A 23,152-nucleotide genomic window follows, 5' to 3' on the forward strand; every position below is an offset into this window, starting at 1 on the left:
GCGAATCCTGCATTGAACTCGCGAAGATTGTGAAAGCTTTCCTCCGTGAAATGTGCAGTGGGAGCCGCGCACGCCCGTTGGGCTTTCACACACTGGCAGTGTTTGTCTCGCGCAGCTGAACCGCGGCTCGTGTATTGCAAATACAGACGAATATTGTCCATTATGTCACTGTAGTAAAGTTCGTGTGACGGTAAGGAAGAAGACAAAGGGGTCGGCTTACTGGGACTTGTAACTGGTTTTTAATAACTCAATTGACTCAGGTTACAACACTGTGCACGTCGCACAAACAAAACGTCTCTCATAAATTCTCAGTCTCAATCGTCGGTTTTCTTCCCAGCAGTTCCTCTCGGCTTTTGTGCCAGCCGAGTCCCAGTCTGTCACTCCGTCTCCAGCTCTCTCTCACTGTGTCCTCGTTTCCTCCCGGTCTATATACTCTCTCCACGCCAATTACTGCAACAAGAGACAGGTGTTCATCATTTGTGCTTGATCCACTTACCTCGTCCTCTGACTCTCTCTCCCGTCACAGACTTCGCTAAACCACGCCCCCCTCGCCACAGTCACATTTTCCGGTCTTCTCCTCTGACCCCCGTCTGTCTCGTGCTTTGATTTATGATGGGCAGCATATATCTGCTACAAATGCGACCTGTTCCCCTCTGTCTCATACACACATGCATATAACATGTTGTATGTTAAACGCACTGCAACGCACCCCCGCCCCTAGGAAGGCTGAACAAAGTGGACCTGCAATCCGGATGAAAATAACAGCGTTTCGTCGGCATTGCGGCAACAACACTCCAGCCTACTAACTATACCACAACAACTCTTCCCCACAGCAATACAAAATGCCCTCGCCCCCCTTATTTAATATTCTTGGAGGAGGGGTTTATGTAAATATTGCGGCTGGTGATGTCAGAGACCCTGGAGGAATGTCTGTAGTCGCCTACCGGCCGTTTGCTGTAGTCCTTAGAAATTGATTTCTTTAAAAGCAAATATCTCCCTTTGCTTTAAACTTTGAACGTTCTAACTTTGCAGATGTTGTGTATGCTCAAACAGCAACATTACACACTAGCTAAAGTTAGAAAAGTGAAATCATGTTTTACCACCCCTTTAATATTTAAAAGTGTGTGTGTGTGCTGCGCGCCCCTGTGTGTGTAATAATCATACATAATCATGTGTACGTGCGTTGGGGACCCGCCTATAGGTGCATATTACTAACACACCTTTTAAATAACACAAAAATACTGCGCTATTAGCTGTTTCCATCCAAAGTTGCGAATGTAATTTATGCGCAAAAATGCAACATCGCATAAAACATTTGCGAATAAAGCACCGTTTTCATCCAGTGAGTCGAAGACAACATAATCGTCACTTCATGATAAACTACCGCTAAAAATCACTAAGAAATATAGGAGAAGCCACCATAGATAATCATTTTCGTATATAATAAATGATTTGCGTCTCAGAGAAACTTGTGCGTCACAATAAACTTGTTGTGCATCTGACAGAGGCAGATGCTTCTGTTGGGAATGCAGTCATGTAAGACAGGAGGGAAATATACCGAGCATCTTTGACAACAGACTTTTGAATGACCAAAGCAAAGCATTTCAGATGTTTTGCAAACAAGATTTTTCCGCTGGTTAGTAGTTATGCTAGCCTAAATGCCAGCTGAACTTAGCCCCGCCCACAACATTTTTACTCGGGCAGTTTGGTCTGGACTTGATCGGTAGAGAAGTAATTATGCCCGAACAGAAACTGTTCAGACCAATGAAATCGTTAGGGCGGGCTTTAGACGATGATGGACAGATGATCAACAGTAACGTAATCATCCACGTCATCAAAGGCGCTTGGGTTGAATTTGTTCTAATCCTAAATGGAGAACTTGTTCGTATATGCGTTCACTTTTACTATTTCTCTCAGAAATGATGATCGTGTTGGTAAGTACTCTGTGTATCCTTAAATTATTTTTTTACAACACCGGCAAAGATCGTTTACACTAATCTTGTTCTTCTAACGTTAGGCTACTTATTCCAGCGTGCGTGCAGACAGGGTTGCCAAGTTTTTACAACAAAACCCGCCCAATTGCTAACGTTCCTCAAAACTAGCCAAAAACAAGCCCAATAGCTTTCCAGGGGGGGTTCTCCGGGAAAAAAAAGGCATTTGGGGGGTAAAATATGTGTTATTTTGGCAGGGCTGGCAGCTAAAAATCGCATTCCTGGGTTTGTATATCACATAATTGGGGTCGCTTCAACCCGTGGACATGGCAACACAGTGCAGTTGAGTTCTGTTGACATTTGACAACTAACATTGTGCGTCGCTCCGTTGCTCTGATTGGTTGTAGGTCTATCCAATTGAGATCTTTCCTGGTTCGGTTGAAACACGCCCCATAATCACAGCCCAAAGGAGCGGTCTCAGACTCATATTCTGACTAGAATTGAGTATGACGACGTCAGGCTAGGCAACCCCAGCTGCAACATGCACCTCACCACGTTTAATAAAAAAATGTAACATGGTCACTGTATAAAAAGCTATAATCCACGATAAAAAGAACTCAGTTTGTTACTCGCGAGCTGTTTGTGATGCGGCTTTATGTATGTGCGCAGAGAAAAGCATCTCTCAGTGAGCGAGTACTGAATAGTTTAAAATTGCTTGACTGTTTAAATTGGCAAAAGACTTGCAAATGATAAACTTTAGTGATGATGCAACACTGGCCTGATTGTGCAAGTGACAATCCCGTCAACTGTCCCCACCCCAGAAAAGCGAGAGAGTCTAGTATAGTCGCCATCAGCTTGCCTTGTGCAACCCATTTTGAGAGAAAGAGAGAGAGAAGGCGCTGCACCGCTGAATCACTCACACGGTTTGTGTCTAGTTTTAAGATGACTGATTTGATTTTGTAATATATGTGTATTGTAAAGTGAATGAATGTTTGCGTGAATTTCCCACATTATAAGCACGAGACCTGTGGGAATGATTAAAATGATGCGCAATAACCGCAATCCTGCGACAAAATCCGATCCCTGGTTGTCTGGCTATCACCAGACCAAGCTCAATTTAAGATTGAACATTGGTCTGGGGAGTCTGCTCTGTATTTTTTACTGCACAAGAAGCGTGATAAACAAGCATAAATGAAACGACTCTGTACGCAATTGGAGAGTCCTTCAACCAATCAGACCACAAGAGGCGTGATCAACAGGGAACGACCCATCGTGTTAAACCCACCAATAGCGCGCCAGGTGGATAAGCCAGTCTGTGATTGGTTCCTTCAAAAGTGTAACAGAAGCAGTAGAAATGAGTTGCAGGGCGAAATCAAATCGCCGGCAGATCAGGCTGGGTTTACCTAGTCTAGATCCCTGGCATTATAAGTGTGCCTGCCAATCAACATTAGAGCGGCACCCTCAGGCTGAATAACGCAAGGATGTTAAACCTCTGCTAAAAGTGTGTCTGCATGTGTTCAGCGATTAGAATATAAAGCTTACAAAATGTTTATCGTAAACTAGCGCTAAGACCCATCTACTGTCTGTTATTATTAAAACAACTGGAAATACTGGGAAGCACAACCAACATTTTGTGAATAACAGACAGGATTAAAATGAAGAGATCATGACTGAAGTTACATACAGTGTAAGCTGTTGAAGCTTTTTATATATTTATACTAAGTAAATCATTTGTAGGTTGATTCCCTGAAAAGTGTGCAAACTGTACAGTATTTTCTGGCAATCCTCTCCTTCTCGTAAAATTAACAATTAAATCTCCTTCTGTTTCATTATTATAATATCCTTATGTTTTATATTCTCATTTTATCTTTACATTGGCTTTTGTGCTCTTGTCAGTTCCTGCACTCTCTCTCAGTCATTGTGGTGTTGCTGGCTCATTGTAATGGGATCTTGCTGACTGTTACCTCCCCTCAACCCCCACTTTCTCCCTTCTTTTCTCGTTTCTGGTGAGATTGAAGGATGCTTTCTGCCTGATCTTGATACAAAGTCAGTTCACTCGGTGGCCATCTTGGCAGCTCTTCCGGACAACTGTTGTAATGCAAATACAACTCCTTGAAGTCTGTGTGCACTTATAATGCTTGTGTGATTTTTACATCATTTAGAAACAAATGGCCATGCTATTTCTGAAATGGTCTTTCGTGTAGTGTGTAATATAGCTGTTTGTGAATGTAAAAAGTCTGCAAAGTTAGAGTTATTGTCTCCTAAAAGAAACGAACCTACGTTTGTAAAACATTTGTATAATGGGATATAATCAAATGCTAAGGAAGATCTGGAGCTGAAATTCAGATATGGTAATGGCCTGGTTTCCGACACGTGACCCAATCACAACAGACTGGGCCATTTGACCAATCAGAGCAGAGCAGGCTCTCGGAAAGGTGGGGTTTAGAGAAACTGAATCCTTTATCGAACCGTTTCAGACACTGTGAGAAAAGAGCTGATGCTGCAATGAATATAGGGAGAAAACGTAAGTGTTTTTGACCTTGGATGCATGTAAACATTGTACGAGACCTCAGAAACAAAATTAGGAGCCTTTAAAATAGCATAATGTGGGCACTTTAAGACTATATTGATGATTGGGCAACATCTTTGATTTTGAAATAAGTGTTTCATGTGGAGCTCTTTTGAAAACTTTTGATTATAAATAGAGCCCGACCAATTTTATTCACACAAAATTAAGTCAAAATGACGGTCTTGGTGAGTATCATCGTAAACATAGTCCGTTATGTCTTAAGTGAACATAAATATGAAATTTGCCAGTCACCGCCAGTGTTTTAAGTTTCATGGCCCACAGAATATCTTGTTGTATGAATATCTGAACATGCAATATATCAAAAGTAAGAACAGAGCCTCTGTTTTATTCTAGTTTCATGCATTCTTTTTTTATCAACACTTGAATGTGGATATGTTTCATGAAAAAAGCAACATTTTGAGGAAAAAGCTGAGAAAATCGCATTTTTAACAAAGACTAACTTACATACAGATGGGATTCATATTGGTGATCAAAACATAGATCGAGTAACAGATCAGGTCCATCAACACCTCAAAGCTTCACCGTCCTGGGTCGTCATTTTATTCAATAACATACCCGTTTTGATTTATATGCTGTTTAATGTTGATGATTGCGTTATTTTAAATATGCATCTTCTTATATGAGATTGCGCATTTCTGCTTCTTCTTCGCCTGTGTTTTGATCAAGAGATTCTGCACTTGTTTAGGAGATGTGTAATAGCGCCCCCTACCATATAACAGTGAAAACACAGAAATCATCAATGGCAGGGAAGCGTTTTCTCATGAAAGACGAGAAAAAGAAAATCACTCACTGCTCTAGATTGAATAACTTTAATAAGAGTTAATCTATATTTATACAGTGAAGACTATGAAGTGATATTTTACATTTGATTACTATTTCTGTAGCCTACCTTAAAATTCTAGTTTAGACCTACATAAAAAAAACTTTTTCATTTGTATGTTTATTCTGTTGTATTTATGTACAATGTATGTATATTATGTTCATACTGTATTATATATACAGTACCAGTCAAAAGTTTGGACATCAATGGGAAAGTGTGTCCAAACTTTTGGCTGGTATTGTACTTTAATATACACATAAAGAATATCGGCCAATATATCGGTATTTACATTTTGTTACTCCTTAGTATTGGCAACGGTCCTCAAAAACCCAAATCGGTAGGGCTCTAATTATAAAAGTGTTGATTATAAAATTATTTTTCAATCTACTCCCAGTGCAGCTGAACATTGTCATGTCAGTTCAACGCACAAATAACAACTTGACCTGGAAATTTTGTTAAAAGTAATCTAATTGAATCACAATTTAAAAGAAACCGTGTGAAGTTGAACGTTTAGTCACTGGCTTGATTTACTGACGCATAAACAGCAATAAAAGATTTAGTGACAAAGAACGTCTGACTGTACATGAGTGTCACATGGTGTCTTGGTGTTGGTTCATGTTCATTGTTCTTGGTTCATGTTTTAGTTTATCATGTTCTTGCTTTGTTTTAGTGTCTTGTTCACAGTCTTGTCATGCACTTCCTGGTTTTGTCATGTTTCAGTGTCATGTGAATCCCATGCCCTCATGTGATCTTGTGTCTTGTCCTGTCATTGGTTCATTGTCTCATCACTGTTCACAGGTGTCACTTGTCTTGTCATTAGTCTGTGTGTGTATTTTAGCCCTCATGTTTGCCATGTGTCTTTGTCTGTTATTAACGTTGTAACCTGCTGGTGGTGAGTTTTGTTTAGCCATGCCATGACTTTGTTTTATGTTTTGACCAAGTTAAGCCAAGTCTTTGTTTTAAGTTTTGTTTATTGTTAATAAATGCTGCACATGGGTTCGAAACACTTGCCTCCAGTGGACCGTATGTTACAGAATAACAGACCTACAAAATGGACCCAGCAGTTGTATCCTTGCTTCGTCTACGCCAGGGAAACCAAGCCATAGAGAACTATGTGGAGGAGTTTTGTGGACTTTGCTACCAGGTGAACTTTAATGATGTTGCCCTCAAGGGTATTTTCTTAAATGGACTTAATGACCTTTTAAGGTATTTGATGCCAGAGAGCAATTCTCCAGGAACTCTAGCTGGATATATTGACTATGCACTTCAGTTGAGTGGCTCATCTTTTACTGTGGGAACGGTGGATGAGGAGCTCCACGTTCCCACAGTACTCTCCACCCCAGTGAGCCCAGCCCACGTCCATGCTCCAGCCCACGTCCATGCTCCAGCCCACGTCCATGCTCCAGCCCACGTCCAGGCTCCAGCCCACGTCCAGGCTCCAGCCCACGTCCAGGCTCCAGCCCACGTCCAGGCTCCAGCCCACGTCCAGGCTCCAGCCCACGTCCAGGCTCCAGCCCACGTCCAGGCTCCAGCCCACGTCCCCGTCCAGGCTCCAGCCCACGTCCCCGTCCAGGCTCCAGCCCACGTCCCCGTCCAGGCTCCAGCCCACGTCCCCGTCCAGGCTCCAGCCCACGGCCCCGTCCAGGCTCCAGCCCACGGCCCCATCCAGGCTCCAGCCCACGGCCCCGTCCAGGCTCCAGCCCACGGCCCCGTCCAGGCTCCAGCCCACGGCCCCGTCCAGGCTCCAGCCCACGGCCCCGTCCAGGCTCCAGCCCACGGCCCCGTCCAGGCTCCAGCCCACGGCCCCGTCCAGGCTCCAGCCCACGGCCCCGTCCAGGCTCCAGCCCACGGCCCCGTCCAGGCTCCAGCCCACGGCCCCGTCCAGGCTCCAGCCCACGGCCCCGTCCAGGCTCCAGCCCACGGCCCCGTCCAGGCTCCAGCCCACGGCCCCGTCCAGGCTCCAGCCCACGGCCCCGTCCAGGCTCCAGCCCACGGCCCCGTCCAGGCTCCAGCCCACGGCCCCGTCCAGGCTCCAGCCCACGGCCCCGTCCAGGCTCCAGCCCACGGCCCCGTCCAGGCTCCAGCCCACGGCCCCGTCCAGGCTCCAGCCCACGGCCCCGTCCAGGCTCCAGCCCACGGCCCCGCTGTCCCACCCAAGAAAATTTTGGGGGGGGGGGCAGGGGGTACATGGAGGCCATGAAGGCCACGCCTCTGTGGGCCCCTGAACCGCCATTACCACCATGGCCTGATGAACTGCCGTTGCCGCCATGGCCTCCCACGCCTGAGGGTCCAGGTCCGCCCACGCCACAGGGTCCAGGTCCGCCCACGCCACAGGGTCCAGGTCCGCCCACGCCACAGGGTCCAGGTCCGCCCACGCCACAGGGTCCAGGTCCGCCCACGCCACAGGGTCCAGGTCCGCCCACGCCACAGGGTCCAGGTCCGCCCACGCCACAGGGTCCAGGTCCGCCCACGCCACAGGGTCCAGGTCCGCCCACGCTCCCAGGCCCGGCCGTGTCATGTCTGGGTCCGGTGCCCCTGCACGGGCCTGGCCCCCCATCCCTCCCCCAAGACCGCCCCCCAAGACTTTTTGTTAAGACTCTTTGTTAGGTTATTGATGTGTTGGTGTTGTTTGGGCGTCAGGGGCCGCCCATAGAGGGGGGGATCTGTCACATGGTGTCTTGGTGTTGGTTCATGTTCATTGTTCTTGGTTCATGTTTTAGTTTATCATGTTCTTGCTTTGTTTTAGTGTCTTGTTCACAGTCTTGTCATGCACTTCCTGGTTTTGTCATGTTTCAGTGTCATGTGAATCCCATGCCCTCATGTGATCTTGTGTCTTGTCCTGTCATTGGTTCATTGTCTCATCACTGTTCACAGGTGTCACTTGTCTTGTCATTAGTCTGTGTGTGTATTTTAGCCCTCATGTTTGCCATGTGTCTTTGTCTGTTATTAACGTTGTAACCTGCTGGTGGTGAGTTTTGTTTAGCCATGCCATGACTTTGTTTTATGTTTTGACCAAGTTAAGCCAAGTCTTTGTTTTAAGTTTTGTTTATTGTTAATAAATGCTGCACATGGGTTCGAAACACTTGCCTCCAGTGGACCGTATGTTACAATGAGTCCTTACATATTAGTAATCTCTGAGATTCATTAGATTTAAGACAGTTTGTGGCATTACTGTCAGTGTTTGCAAAGCCGTGTCGGATTGTGACTGGTTTACCAAAGAATCCATAGTGAAATGAACCAAACAAACAAATCTAATGCTCTACTGAGACTTTCACATAGTGAAAAACAAACAGCCTTTGGAAGGCAATGATATTTTTAGTCCAGTGATTCTGCTTTATCTGTCCGCCAGTGGACGGGCCAAAAAGGTGATGAAGAAGAAGTAGGCGTTGATCTATGTCTTGTGCTGATGTATTCATCTCTATTACATAGTAAAAAACCCAGAAGTAGAAAACGAGCTGGGTTTAGACTAACAGAGTAGTTTTGAGTTTTTAAACTTACAGTAAGTTTTATAGCACAATATGTCAAAATATCAGGGGAAATTTGATTTGTCAGTTTATGACCAAAACTAGACGGTTTGCACCGGCACAAGCTGTTAGTAAATCTGGCCCTAAGTCCTTTAAAGCTTTATGTTTTTGACTTGACCAAAAATGAAAATTCTGTCTTCATTTACTGACCCTCAACTTGTTCCAAACCTGTATGAGTTTCTTTGTTCTGCTGAACACAAAAGAAGATATTTTGAAGAATGTCTTTAACTAAACAGAAAGAGCAACCATTGACTACCATAGTAGGGAAAAAATACCATGGTAGTCAATGGTTGCTCTATTTGCTTTGTTACAAACATTCTTCAAAATATCTTCTTTTGTGTTCAGCAGAACAAAGAAACTCAAACAGGTTTGGAACAAGTTGAGGGCGAGTAAATTATGACAGAATTTTCCTTTTTGGGTGAACTACCCCTTTAATGTCATAAAGCTTGATATATATTTCAAACACCAGTGGTAATAAATGATGTAATGTTTCAAACCAACTGGTATTCACTGTTTGTGAGCTTTGATTATAGGAAGTCTTCGGATGTTTAATTTATCTCCTGCTGCAGACGAGAGGAGAAACTTTCTTTAGGGTCACGTCTTGTGCCAAATAAATATTCATTTGTTTGTTGAAATTAGGTTTTTCACATGTATTTATTTATACAACGCTTTATACAATACAGATAGTTTCAAAGCAGCTTCACATTAATAAACCGGAAAATAGCAGTGTTACTGTTGTAAAATGCATTCATTGTGAAACAAATTCAGCTGTAAAGGGGAATGCAATAGTGCAAAGTTAGTGTCATTACCCAGCTCAATTCAGTTCATATGTTCTCATCCAATAGTTTCAGTGCAGTTAAATCGATACCAAACATACTGCAAAGCTTGAGAATTTGTTTTGAGTATGTTTTCTCTCTTGTTCTCACTGTAGAAATATCGGTATCAGGATGAAGAGACTCCGCCCCTGGAGCACAGCCCCGCCCACCTGGCTCACAGCAAGAGCGCTGAGATGCTTCACATGAGCGATAAGAACCTGGCTGCCATGGATGCCATGCACAGTTACGCCCCCCACACACACATCTCACCAATAAAGGTATGCATACTCACACAAACACACACGCTCATGTTTTTATGGGGACATTTTTTGTACTGTACAAACTGTATATTCTCTCCCCTTAACTCTAACTCTACCCCTTAATCTACCCATCACACGAAACTTTCTGCATTTTTACATTTTCAAAAAAACATAATTTGCCATGACTTATAAGCTGTTTTCCTCATGGAGACAAAAAAATTCCCCACAAGGACAAGGATTTTGGAGATTGCCATCTATTATTGTAGTATTATTTATACACTTTTAATTATGAATATTTTAAATTAGCTTTTTTAATTAATTAGTATTTTTATGTGTTCTTGTAATTATTTTCTTTTCTATTTAACCTTTTATTTTAGTTTTAATTTTTGTCATTTTTGTACTACAGATTAGGACCGTTTTGATCACACTTATTGTGTTGATGTTGTTGCAAAACATGTGTGGTGCTATTGAGGTGAGATACGGGTAAAGTTTGGCACAGGTTTGGTGCTGTGGGTTGGTTAAGGTGTAAGGGAAGGCCAAACAGTCTAATTAAAGCTGTAATTACAGAAATGAACTGTCCACTGTAAAATCGAATGAGTTAGACTTAAAAAGCATGAAAAAAACGATTGCCTAAAAAAAAGTTAAGTGTAATAGGAATAGTATGTTGTGCTAACAAATGCTTAGTTAGTATAGTTCACTTACACTAGAGTTCTAGCAACTAAAAAAGAACTGTAGAGAGAACTTGATCTTTTACTTTAGATTTACTCTGGACTTAGTATAGCTACCATTGATGTTACCATTGTTGTGTTTTGCTGAGTGTTGAAGTGTGTGTGTCACTCAAGCATGATCAACTGCAAGATATTATTACAAATATAGAGGGATTATATCAACCCAAGTAAGTTTCACAGGTGTTTATGACGTAAGTGTTTGCAATAAAATAGTAAACGATCATTATACGACATAAAGGCCCATAATATTATTGCATAATATTACATATAGGTTCATTTTAAAAGATGACCTTCATTTCTAAATCATGAACTATAGTTAAAGGATTAGTTCACTCCAAAATGAAAATTTCCTGATATTTTACTCACCCCCATCTCATCCAAGATGTTCATGTCTTTCTTTTTTCAGTCGAAAAGAAATTAAGTTTTTGCAAGAAAACCTTCCAGGATTTTTCATCACATAATGGTTTTCAGTTTGCAACCAAAATGCTGAAGGTCCAAATCAATGCAGTTTCAAAGTGCTTTGATTGGCTTCAGAGGCTCTGTGTGATCCCAGATGAGGAATAGGGTCTGATCTAGCGAAACGATCAGTCATTTTAAAAAATAAATAAAAATGAATATACTTTTCAATCTAAATTGCTCATCTTGCGCTGCTCTGTGAACACCAATAAGTGGAGACATCTTGTGCTGCACCTTCAGCATTTTGGTTGTAATTGAAAACCATTATGTGATGAAAAATCCTGGAATGTTTTCTTCCAAAAACTTAATTTCTTTTCGACTGAAGAAAGAAAGACATGCACATCTTGGAGGAGATGGGGGATTGAGTAAAATATCAGGAAATTTTCATTTTGGAGTGAACTAATCCTTTAATTATTCAGTCAGAAGTTGGGTCAACTTTTAAAAGAAACCGGCTCGGGTTATGTATATAACCCTTGTTCCCTGAGAAAGGGAACGAGCACTGCATCGGAACGACGAATTTGGGGACACTCCCTAAGCAACAGCGTGTCTGAAGTATGAATGAAATCAAGCCAATCCTGATTGGTGTTGCGTCATGACGTAACTATGACGGCGTACCCGGAAGGTACATAAGGGGAGCCTGGGCATAGTAATGGCAGTTATCGCGATGAAGCATGCGCTCCAGGCGTGCCGAGGTGTGGCGACGGGATGCAGTGCTCGTTCCCTTTCTCAGGGAACAAGGGTTCTATACATGACCCGAGCCGTTCCCTTTCGAGAGAACTCGCACTGCATCGGAACGACGAATTTGGGGAACGAGTACCCACTAGGCCACACCGAGGATAGCTCCAGTCCTAGTGTGAAGCCGGAGACCGGGCACAGCTAGGACTGGAGCACCCTAGCACCAGGCGTCGCAGGGAGGTGCAAGCTATAGACAGCTGTACAGATCTCCTGTGAAGACTTCACTAAATATACATTATAAGAGCTCTGGCCCGGCAGAGCAGGTGAAGTCTCCCTTCTTCCGCCGCCACGTGAGGCGGAGGATGAAATGCCTGACCACGCATGATGGCACCTTGGGCACATAACCGGCCCTAGGGTGTAAGATGGCCTTCACTTCGCCAGGGGCAAACTCCAGGCAAGTCGGCGTAAGCGCCAAGGCCTGAAGGTCTCCCACTCTCCTCAGAGAAGTGATGGCTAAGAGAAAGGCCATCTTAAGGGTCAAGCTCTTTGGGTCTGCTGACTCTAGTGGCTCAAAGGGGGCCTCAGCCAATCCCTCGAGAACCACTGCCAGGTCCCAGGTTGGGACTCTGGAACAAGCCGCAGGCCTCATCCTCCGAGCCCCACGGAGGAACCGTACAACCAACTGGTGCCTACCCAAAGGCCCATCACCCAACGGTGTGTGGAAAGCCCCAATGGCAGCCACGTACACCTTGAGTGTGGACGGGGTAAGCCCTGCAGAGAAACGATCTTGGAGGAACTCCAGCACTGAAGCTACTGGGCAGTTAACTGGGTCCACCTCACGCTCTCTACACCAAGTGGAAGATACATTCCACTTGAGGCTGTACAGTCTCCTTGTAGACGGAGCCCTGGAACTGAGCAAGGTCTCAACCACATCCGCCGGCAGGCCAGCCTCTAGATATCTGGCCCCCTCAGGGGCCAGACCCAAAGGTTCCATATCTCTGGCCGGGGGTGAAATATTGTGCCCCCTCCTCAGAGGAATCTCCCACGGCTGACCCGCTATCAGAGCTATGATGTCTGAGAACCAAACTCGAGTCGGCCAACATGGCGCCACCAGAAGCAGGCTGGCGCCTTGTCGACGGACCTGCTGCAGGACTCCCGGGAGCAGAGCGATCGGGGGAAAGCGTACAGACGCAGCCTCGGCCACGTCTGCACCATGGCATCCAGCCCCAGTGGGGCCGGATGCGTGAGAGAAAACCACAGTGGACAGTGGGTCGTCTCTCGAGACGCGAATAAATCCACTTCCACTGGGCCGAACCTCTCGCACATGGCCTCCACCACCTCTGGGTGGAGTCGCCACTCCCCGGGCCTCAGCCCCTGCCTCGACAGGATGTCTGCTCCCTGATTTTGGACCCCGGGACATACATTGCCCTGATGGACAACAGTTTCCCTTGGGACCACAGGAGGATGTGATGCGCCAGTCTGCATAGAGGGCGTGACCTCAACCCCCCTGATGCCGTGCCCCAACCAGTGAGAGAGGCGTCTGTTGAAACGGATTTTCCGGCAACAGGACGCTCCCAACAATGGCACCTGGGACAGAAACCAAGGTTTCTTCCATATGACTAGGGAATGAAGGCCACTGCGCGTTACCCTGATCATACAGAATGGATTTCCCCTCAAGGAAAGCCACCTGGTTTACTTCCGTATTAGGGCATGGTGGCCGCGGAGGTCTGGGAAAAAGCTCCTCAGAGCTTTGTAGACCGCCAGCATTTCCATGCAAAAGATGTGCCCGGAGAAATGCCGGGTCTCCCACAGACCTCTCGCAAAGCGGCCGCCATGACCACGTCCCAGCCAGTGAGGAAGGCGTCTGTTGAAACGGATTCCCGGCAACAGGACGCTCCCAACACTGGCCCCTGGGACAGAAACCAAGGCTACTTCCATATGACTAGGGAACGAAGGCCACTGCGCGTTACCCTGATCATACAGAATGGATTTCCCCTTAAGGAAAGCCACCTGGTTTACTACCGTATCAGGACATGGTGGCCGCGGAGGTCCGGGAAAAAGCTCATCAGAGCTTTGTAGACCGCCAGCATTTCCAGGCAGTAGATGTGCCAGGATTTCTCCTGGCCCATCTACTGCCTGCCAGGTCTCCCACAGACCTCTCGCAAGCGGCTGCCATGACCACGTCCCAGCCAGTGAGGGAGGCGTCTGTTGAAACGGATTCCCAGCAACAGGACGCTCCTAACACTGGCCCTTGGGACAGAAACCAAGGTTCTTCCATATGACTAGGGAACGAAGGCATCTGCGCGTTACCCTGATCATACAGAATGGTTTTCCCCTCGAGGAAAACCCCTTGATTCGCAGCCACCACTGTAAGGATCTCATGCAGCAGGCCAAGAGATATTCTGTTGGACACAGCCGCAATGAGCCCCAGCAGTCCTTAAACTGCTTCACAGTGATGCTGTGGCCTAGCTTTCTTTTAGAGACCACCGCCCGTATGGACTTGATACGTGCGGGAGACAATCGTGCCCCCAACGTAGAGAATCCCATACGACTCCCAGGAACACAGTTCTCTGAGAAGGCGTCAACACGCTACTGCGTGTAGAGTCTCAAAGGGCTAGGCCGCCTGGAAGAACCCGATATTGGTACGCTTTGCCCCCAAAAAGCGAACCTTAGGAACTTCCTGTGACACAGAAGGATGGATACAGGGAAGTATGCGTCCTCTTCAGACCCATCGTGACAGACCAGTCCTCAGACTGGATCTGAATCACAATGGAGGAATTGCTAAGCATCTTGAATCTGAATCTCCTCAGAGAACGATTCAAGTACCTCAGGTCTAAAGTTGGACGCAACTCGCCATCCCTCTTAGGAACTATGAAGTACCGGCTGTAGAACCCGGACTCCCTGTCTGCCAGAGGGACCCGTTCTATGGCCTCCTTGGCTAACAGGGCTGTACTTCTTGTTCCATAACCCGAACCTGCCCTGGGCCGACCACAGTCCGGACCACCCCGTTGAACTTCGGGGGAGGAGAACCGAACTGAAGCCTGTAACCCAGCTTTACAGTCTGCAGGACCCACGTAGACACACTCGGAAGGCATGACCATGCGGCGAGATAATCTACTAAGGGAACCACCCTCTCGAGGCTGGCCTCGGGTGTCAAACTCATTCCCGACCCCCTGAAGCGGCTAACCGGCAGGGAGCAGTCGAGAACGATTTTCGGTTGGCGCACACGTTCGCTGCCCAGTCGCAAGTCCTACTGGAGGCGACGACGGCGGCGTGCGTGCGCGGGAAATCAGTGAGGCCCGAAGCGTCTTTGACGGCGGGAACACAGCACTGATTTCCCGAGAGCTCCTGGGGGAAAACGACCTCGGTCGCTCCTACCCGGAAGAGGGGGCTGGCCAGCAGGGGCCTCATCTAAGGGAGCAGCTCGACAGGGCCGCAACACTAGGGCGGACACTGCGATTAGCCCTTGCCTAAACCTGATGTGTCCCGCAGGCCACAAGGCGGCGAGAACGACATCACTTCAGGAGGGCTCCATCTTAGATGAATATCCAGTTCACAAGTTAAACACGCTTGGGTGACAGAATTAAAGTATCCAACTTATCAAAGTCGGATAACATGACACTCAATTCCTCGGAATTAAATGCCATCATAATCACCAACCCCGTGCCAACTGATCTGAATGACAGGCTGAATAAAATACATCTAACTCCTCAAAGTCAGATAATATTTTAATTTAATTCCTCAGAATTAAATGCAGCCACAATAAGGTGAAACAAAGTCTGAATGATAGGCTGAATAACTAACTCCTCAAAGTCAGATTATATTTTATTTAATTCCTCAGAATTAAATGTGGCCGTAATCATCAGACGAACTGTTTATTTGTATTTATATGGACTCATAAACCCTGCGTTGCCTCAGCAACGTGGTTCAAGCCGTCAAAATACAATTGGCTTTCATCCCTCGAGAAAAAAGCCAAACAGTTTCAAACAATACGGTGAAACATGGTCTGAATGACAGGCTGAATATCTAACTCCTCAGAGTCAGCTCATATTTCATTTAAATCCTCAGATTTAAATGCAGCCATAATCATCAGACGATACTGAGCCGTTAAGCCAACCAGTATCTCATGCACACCGATCGTGTGTGTTCACTTTAATTGCATATATAAGGAGTGCTTATGACTTCGACTGCCTCGATGCTGAGCACGTCTAATTCCTCAGAATCAGACCGCTCAAGCATCGGGTCCTCCGCCCCGGGGGAAGAAGCCGCAGCGCGGGCTTCCACACGGGGAAGGAGAACATCTGAACTGTCAGACAAAGACTGGGAAGATGCCTCAGCAGTCCCAAGTCCCGCTGACAGTCCATCCGGGAGCCCCATGACCGGCCTCGTCGCACCGCCTCGGCGGATGCGGGACCGATCCACAGGGCTCACGAGGCTGGCCGGTCTCTTTTATCGAACACGGCCAGCCGAGAGCGGAGCAGCCTGAGTGTCAGCTCTCATAATGCTCGTAAGCGGCTCCCTCGAGAGCCGCCCGAGCATGCTGAAACACCCAGACACTGCACACACAACAGGTGTGCCTCTGAGCCCGACATGTAACGGGGACACGGATGCACACACTGCTTAAACTCTCTCACTTTTCAGTCGCCATTTCACACACACTTTTTCACTTTTTGACAAACAACAATAAATAGACAGACAGATTTCACACAGAGCGCTATGCTGAAGAGCGATAACTGCCATTACTATGCCCAGGCTCCCATTATGTACCTTCCGGGTACGCCGTCATAGTTACGTCATGACGCAACACCAATCAGGATTGGCTTGATTTCATTCATACTTCAGACACGCTGTTGCTTAGGGAGTGTCCCCAAATTCGTCGTTCCGATGCAGTGCGAGTTCCCTCGAAAGGGAACTATTTATTACTTCTCTTCCTTTGATACTCTTCCAAATAACTGATTTCTTGTTGCATCACTGCATCAATGGAAAGAGAGTTATAATAATATGAATGTTCCAAAGGCCAACCAAAGTGAACACTGATCTCCATAATGGTGATGTTTTTTTTTGCTTGACAAAATAGCACTCAAACCAATCAATTAGTATAATAATAGTACGTGAATAGTACAGATTACTAGATTTTTACGATTAAGTTAAGACATTAAGTAAAGTTGACTAAAAAGTGTTAGTTAGAATCACTGTTGGATTTTACAGTGTTGTACATGCAGGTATTTTTAAATATAAGTTCAATGTAAGAACATGTTTGCACACAATAAGTGCATTGTATCAAATGATTGATTTAAATGTTAGCACATAGTAGACACTAAAGTGGGACCCTTGTTTTGTTTCAGTCAGTTGCCAAGAAAGTTTTAATGTTTTATCTAATATGATGTGTACTTTATTTTATTTCAGCTTTATTTCAATTAACAGGAAAAAAGTTTTAGTTAACAATAACAACACTGAAATTGAATGTGGATAACGGAGCTCAGATAACTTGGTCTTGGGCAACTCAATTCATATTTCAATCAGATTTGGTATTTGTACACTTGAGTATGTTGCAGCAAAAGCCAGAGCCTTTCCATATGCTCTTTTTCATTAGAAACAATTGCGATGTTATCTCATTTCAGATGTTTCTTACCAACACACACAGATAAACCACTGCATAATATATATTCACTTTAGGTTATCTACAGTTCTCCACTGTGCAGTGTGTGTGAATTCTCTGTTCTCTTTGCCTTTGAGAAAATGTTCATGTTTTCCACTTGTTATCCACCCAATCGATTCATTGTGTTTGTGTGTCTGTTTCAACTCTCTCATGCCCTGGTCTACTGCACTATATTCCTCAGTGCCGCTTCTCTACTGTTTTTTTACTCTCCTCTTTCTCTGCCTGTCTTACTGTCTCTCCATCTGACCTCTGTGTTCATTCCCTGCATGGTTTCCCCATTTCCTCTGGCTTCAGTAGGTGTGTGTGTGTGTGTGTGTGTGTGTGTGTGTGTGTGTGTGTGTGTGTGTGTGTGTGTGTGTGTGTGTGTGTGTGTGAGAGAGTCAGTTCTACACACCTCTGCTGTGTGTGTAGGCTGATCAGACTGTTTCTACAGCCTCCACTGGCTCTCAAGCACAACACACACACACACACACACACACACACACACACACACACACACACACTTGCTGAAAATGACATGAATACAATTTTTTAATTGAAAAGCTGATTTTTATCAGTATTAGCGTTGATAAACATGGACTGTTGTTGCACATACTGCATGAGAGATTAATGATGCTTATAGAGAGATTGAAGAAATGGTGCAGAAAACAACACATTTCCCAAAATACTGACACACAATGTACTTATGACATTAAGACTGACCTTGTGAATAATTGAACACGCACTTACCATTTAGGGACACTAACCACCATTTATGACTCAATGATCATATTAGTGTCCACGCCAGATGATGAACAATAATTCACTACCTAGAGTCGATCATACAAACATGTGTAACATATGTTCTTACTTGTGCATCCTAGCAGTTGGCTAATGTGTTTCGTGTCAAATCACTTTAGCATGAAGCTCATTTACATTCTTGTGTTCTGTGCGTGAAGGGCGTTTGGCTGGATATGAAGGTCAGAAACCAAACCACTCCTCCTCCTAGCTCTCTCTCTCTCTCTCTCTCTCTCTCTCTCTCTCTCTCTCTCTCTCTCTCTCTCTCTCTCTCTCTCTCTCTCTCTCTCTCTCTCTCTCTCTCTCAGTGGTACCATCTGTCTTCATGTGAAACATGCCTGTGAAACACAACATGCAAACATCCACATATATCCCTTGGTTAATTTTACAGTAGGGCTTTAATAATATCAACAGTATCAGTGCATTGCAAACAAATCAAAATCATCATCATTAACGGTGCTCATTATTATGGGTACAACCGTTTGCTTTTGATTATGAATGCTTACTAAACTAAACAATTCATCATGGAAAACGTACGTATGCTTAAGGCCAAATGTAATTGTATTATAATAATTATAATATAATCATAGAAAATTGATGCAGTTCAATCAGTGCATTTACTCTTTTGTATTTAAACAAATATGTAGAAAATGCAGTTAGTTTAATAAAGGTGGAGATTCGTAAGCAATTTTTTTTTATATTTGTGTTTATGTAGTATAATCCAGATATGGGATGTAGCCTGTAAGATGTACAGTACATGCATTTCCTTATGTCCTATAGCTGTATGTGTATTTATGTGGTACATGCTGTTCACTTTGCATGACACACACACACACACACACACACACACACACACACACACACACACACACACACACACACACACACACACACACACACACACACACACACACACACAGTACGAATCACTGTCATGTGGTCATATGACACATCAGATCTCCTACATGCCTCCTTATGCTATTCCTGTTAATATTCAACCAGTTCATAGAAGACAAATAATTCTGTATCTCCACAAAAAGGCTTCATATCACATTGATTTGAATAGGATACAGTGAGGTTGGATGATGTAGCTGAAAAATGCCTTTTGCATTTTGTTCTGTTGGTGAAAGGAAACACATACAAAGACCAAGATTGACATTATTTCTAAAACAAAAATATTAATACTGTTATAAATTTGTTACCAGATGTATTTCTCAGCCTTATGATATGTGCCTTGATATTGATGCATGATTTTTAAATCAGAGAAGCATTGCTACCAAGTAGATTCCAAATGTTTCGTGTAAGAACTAACATTCGGTTAAAAATGATCTAAAATTAATTGTCATTTTTTCCACAGATTGTTTTTCACTAAAACATTTGTACAGGTAATTGAATTGAATAATCCTTATTCATATTATGAATTAAGAATTTTAAATGAGTAAAAAAAAATAGAGCTTAATAAAATATTTTGTATATGTGATTCGTATTCATAAATTAAACAAATAATAATAAAAAGTCAACATTTTAAATAAAACACTTAAATACATTTTAAAATGTATACAAAATGTCTTACTTGCCTCTAGTTTTTTTTTTAACTCATTTTCTTTTTTTCATTTAAAATTCTTAATTCATAATATAAATAATATGTAAGGGTTATTCAATTCCTAATTAATTTGACTATTAATTGAAATGAGTAAATATTGAAAAAATGCTTACAAATTTTGTATGTACAAAAAAGAAGCTAAAGTCTACAATCTACATCAGATCTTCATGTCAAGACCTGCGAAGCATAAAAATACATAGCACGCACAAATATAAAGTAGAACAATTCTGCATGCGTCTCCCCAAAGTGTGCGTGTGATCATGCCCAGTGTTCCTTTTGACAGCAAATTTTGATTTAGTTTTATTCATAGTCTTTTGACTAAAATTCCATTTAGTTTTAGTCATATTTTAGTCGACTAAATATCATAAGATTTTCGTCGACTAATTCTACAGTAGATTTAGTCTCCTAAAATCTAAGGAGTTTAGTTAAATTGTAATACATTAAGCATTTAAGCATTACATAATCGACTGTCACTTGAACTGACATTTTGACATCATTTTGTTTTTGACATTAAAAATACACGAAAGAGCTCAATTCACTTTTTTTTTTTAAAGATCTATATAGTTTGTATAACTTATATTTCTGTTTTAGTTAGTAGGCCATATCAGATTAAGCTAAAGCTTTAAATAAATGTTAACTGAAATAAAATAAATAAATAAACAAACTTATTTGATTTGAGTAATGAAGATTTTTTTTTTAATGGTTTTTAGTGAACTATTATAACCCTGATATTTTATTGAATATGTGCCAAAAACTGGTCTTTCCTCCTGACTATGAATTAAATTGGAATGGAATTAAATACAGTTTATTGTGTAACCAAAAACGAATATATAATGCGTGACTTTTAATTATAAACAAGCTGGAAATACACTGAGACGCTTATTTTGAAATGTCTGCGCCACTATTGCAGTTGCAGGAGCTCATTCAAGTTCAGATGAGGGAGATAAAATATGCATCGTTACAACCGTCTAAAACATATTACTGTATAAACATCGTAGAGTAAACATTGTCATTATTCATCAGCATTAGTTCATAAACAATTGCCTGGCATAAATGTGCGCATCTGTTACACAGGACATCAGTTCTGACTGTATCTCTTCCCTAATCGTCCCTCCCTAACATTTTCGTCTCGTTTTTATTTGTTGACGAAAATGACATTTAGGTTTTCGTCATAGTTTTTTTTTCATCCAACACTAGTTTTTATTTAGTTTTCGTCAGTGAAAAAAGGTTGTTGACGAAAATTATAAAAAAAATTATTCGTCAATGAAATTAACACTGATCATGCCTTAGAATTTGGTCAGAAGAAAACATTTTAATATCGTAATTATGCTCATTTTCTTTTGGAATAGCACATATTTTGCATCCGACATTAGGAGTAACCTAACCTTCAAATTTAAATTAGTATTTCGATTAGTTGACCTACATCCTTAAAATACTGATTCAGGAACTTCGGTCACACTTTAGTTTGGGGAATATTCACATATTCACAATTAACTACGGCCTTTGCCTCAATAAACTCATAATTACTGTTTATTAATAGTTAGTAAGGTAGTTGTTAAGTTTAGGTGTTGGGTAGGATTAAGGGATGTAGAATATCATCATGCAGAATAAGGCATTAATATGAGCTTTATAAGTGCTAATAAACAGACAATATCCCAGTAATATGAATGCTAATAAACAACTTTTAATAGTGAGAATTGGACTCTAAACTAAAGTGTTACCGTAACTTTTACTGCAACATGTACTGCTCATGTACTAATAATAAGGTGTGATATTTGTGCATATATTTGGGTTAAAATAAGAAATAATTGACTACGGACTGTTGAACTATTACATAAGAATTAACACTCTAAAACTGATGGTCCACTTTAGCATTCTACTGCTATTAGGCCGCATTTACATTACATTTCATGTGACCAGATTCCGATTTTTTTCACAGATCATAACATGTACAGTAATCAGGAAAAAAGCACATGGATTCTGATACTCTCAGATCAGTTTCAGGCCTCATTTATATGTGGAAATAAATCTGATATGAATCTGATACGTGCATTTGCATCCATTATGCAAGCAGACAGATCAGATATTCCCGTCAATGTGAATCGTACATCATTGAAAAAGCAACTGTGGCGAATGACGTCAACTCAGGTGGACACCAATAGTGTCTTCACAATGGAGGGCGAAGGCTAAACCCAATGTTTTGCTGACCTTTAAAGATGGTGCGGAAAGCAAAAGCTTGTATTATCGCTTCGTCTGCGTCCATTGCAAATCGCGCCATTTTTACTTCCTTTTTGGTCTAAGCTTTTCTGGGTCAGCATGCCTACCTTGGGTTGTTTCGCCAAGTTTATAGTGTAAAAGCAGATATTGGGTAAGGGTCTCTTTTAAAAGAAGATGTAAGCTGGTGATAAAAAAAAAAAAAACATTGGATAGTCAACAAATCGGAATTGGGCATCAAGACTTGCAGTCTCAATGCGGCCTAAGTAACTTTGCGAGACAAGAACACTTGGCATGTTTGGTTCGATTAAAACGGACCTTGTTGCGATTGCTCTGTTAGTGCGGTTCATTTGAATAAGTGTGAACGCTGACATCTGAACCCTGGTGTGGACCAAATAAGAGGACTGAGACACTGAAAAGATGAGTCTCTGTCCGATTCCAAGCAAACTCTGGTGTGGTTCGGATGAAATATGAACACCCCCCTTACAGTCGTCATTAAGAGCAAAATTAGCCGTATATACCAAAACCACAATTTGTACCAGACTGTAAACATGTTATTTTCTGCTGTAAAGTTGGGCATTTTAACATGAGCTCAATGAGATTTTGCTCCCTTCTGGAGCCAGTCGATGAATTGCAGTTTAAGTCACTTCCATATTGGCTTCAAGAGAAACTGCGGGAGGTTGCCGCTTGGTTCACACCCAAGCGATTTTCACTGCTGATGCGCAGAGTGAACGTGCAAATTCAGTAGATGGCGCTCCCGGTACACAAGGTGGTGCTGCGGCACTTTCCGCTTCTGACACTTGCTTGTCGCGCAGCAGAAGAAGAGAGACAGTGTTTACATGCTCGGCTAAACCATTCACACACTTTTTGCTTACTGCCATGGCAAGCAGCATTAGCGGCTCATCTTCTTCTTTGTCTGCTTACTTCCTCTTGGTCGTATCAATGTGTGCTCAGCAAGACCGTTTTGTGCTTGAGCGCCACCAAGTCGTGTTTTACTTCAGCAGCTCCGGGCACGTGAACAAAAGCGCCGATCTCATTGGTTGGCCAGTTTATAACTCCCTGCATCAAAACAAAAAAAACCTAACCCTAGGCGGTAAACA

At 43.2% G+C, this 23,152-nt stretch overlaps 1 protein-coding gene across 2 annotated transcripts in view; it reads left to right on the forward strand.

Annotated features, from left to right (window-relative positions):
• Window positions 1–23,152, forward strand: part of dlg4a (discs, large homolog 4a) — a 192,361-nt gene that overhangs the window by 17,783 nt on the left and 151,426 nt on the right. For both annotated transcript variants that reach the window (XM_079815479.1, XM_079815480.1), the window contains exon 2: window positions 9,797–9,958. In XM_079815479.1, coding sequence (XP_079671605.1) covers window positions 9,797–9,958 — 162 coding nt within the window. The remainder of the gene's footprint in view (window positions 1–9,796; window positions 9,959–23,152) is intronic.

This window comes from Gobio gobio (genome assembly GCF_949357685.1).
Source record: "Gobio gobio genome assembly, chromosome: 4".
Classification (NCBI taxonomy): domain Eukaryota; kingdom Metazoa; phylum Chordata; class Actinopteri; order Cypriniformes; family Gobionidae; genus Gobio; species Gobio gobio.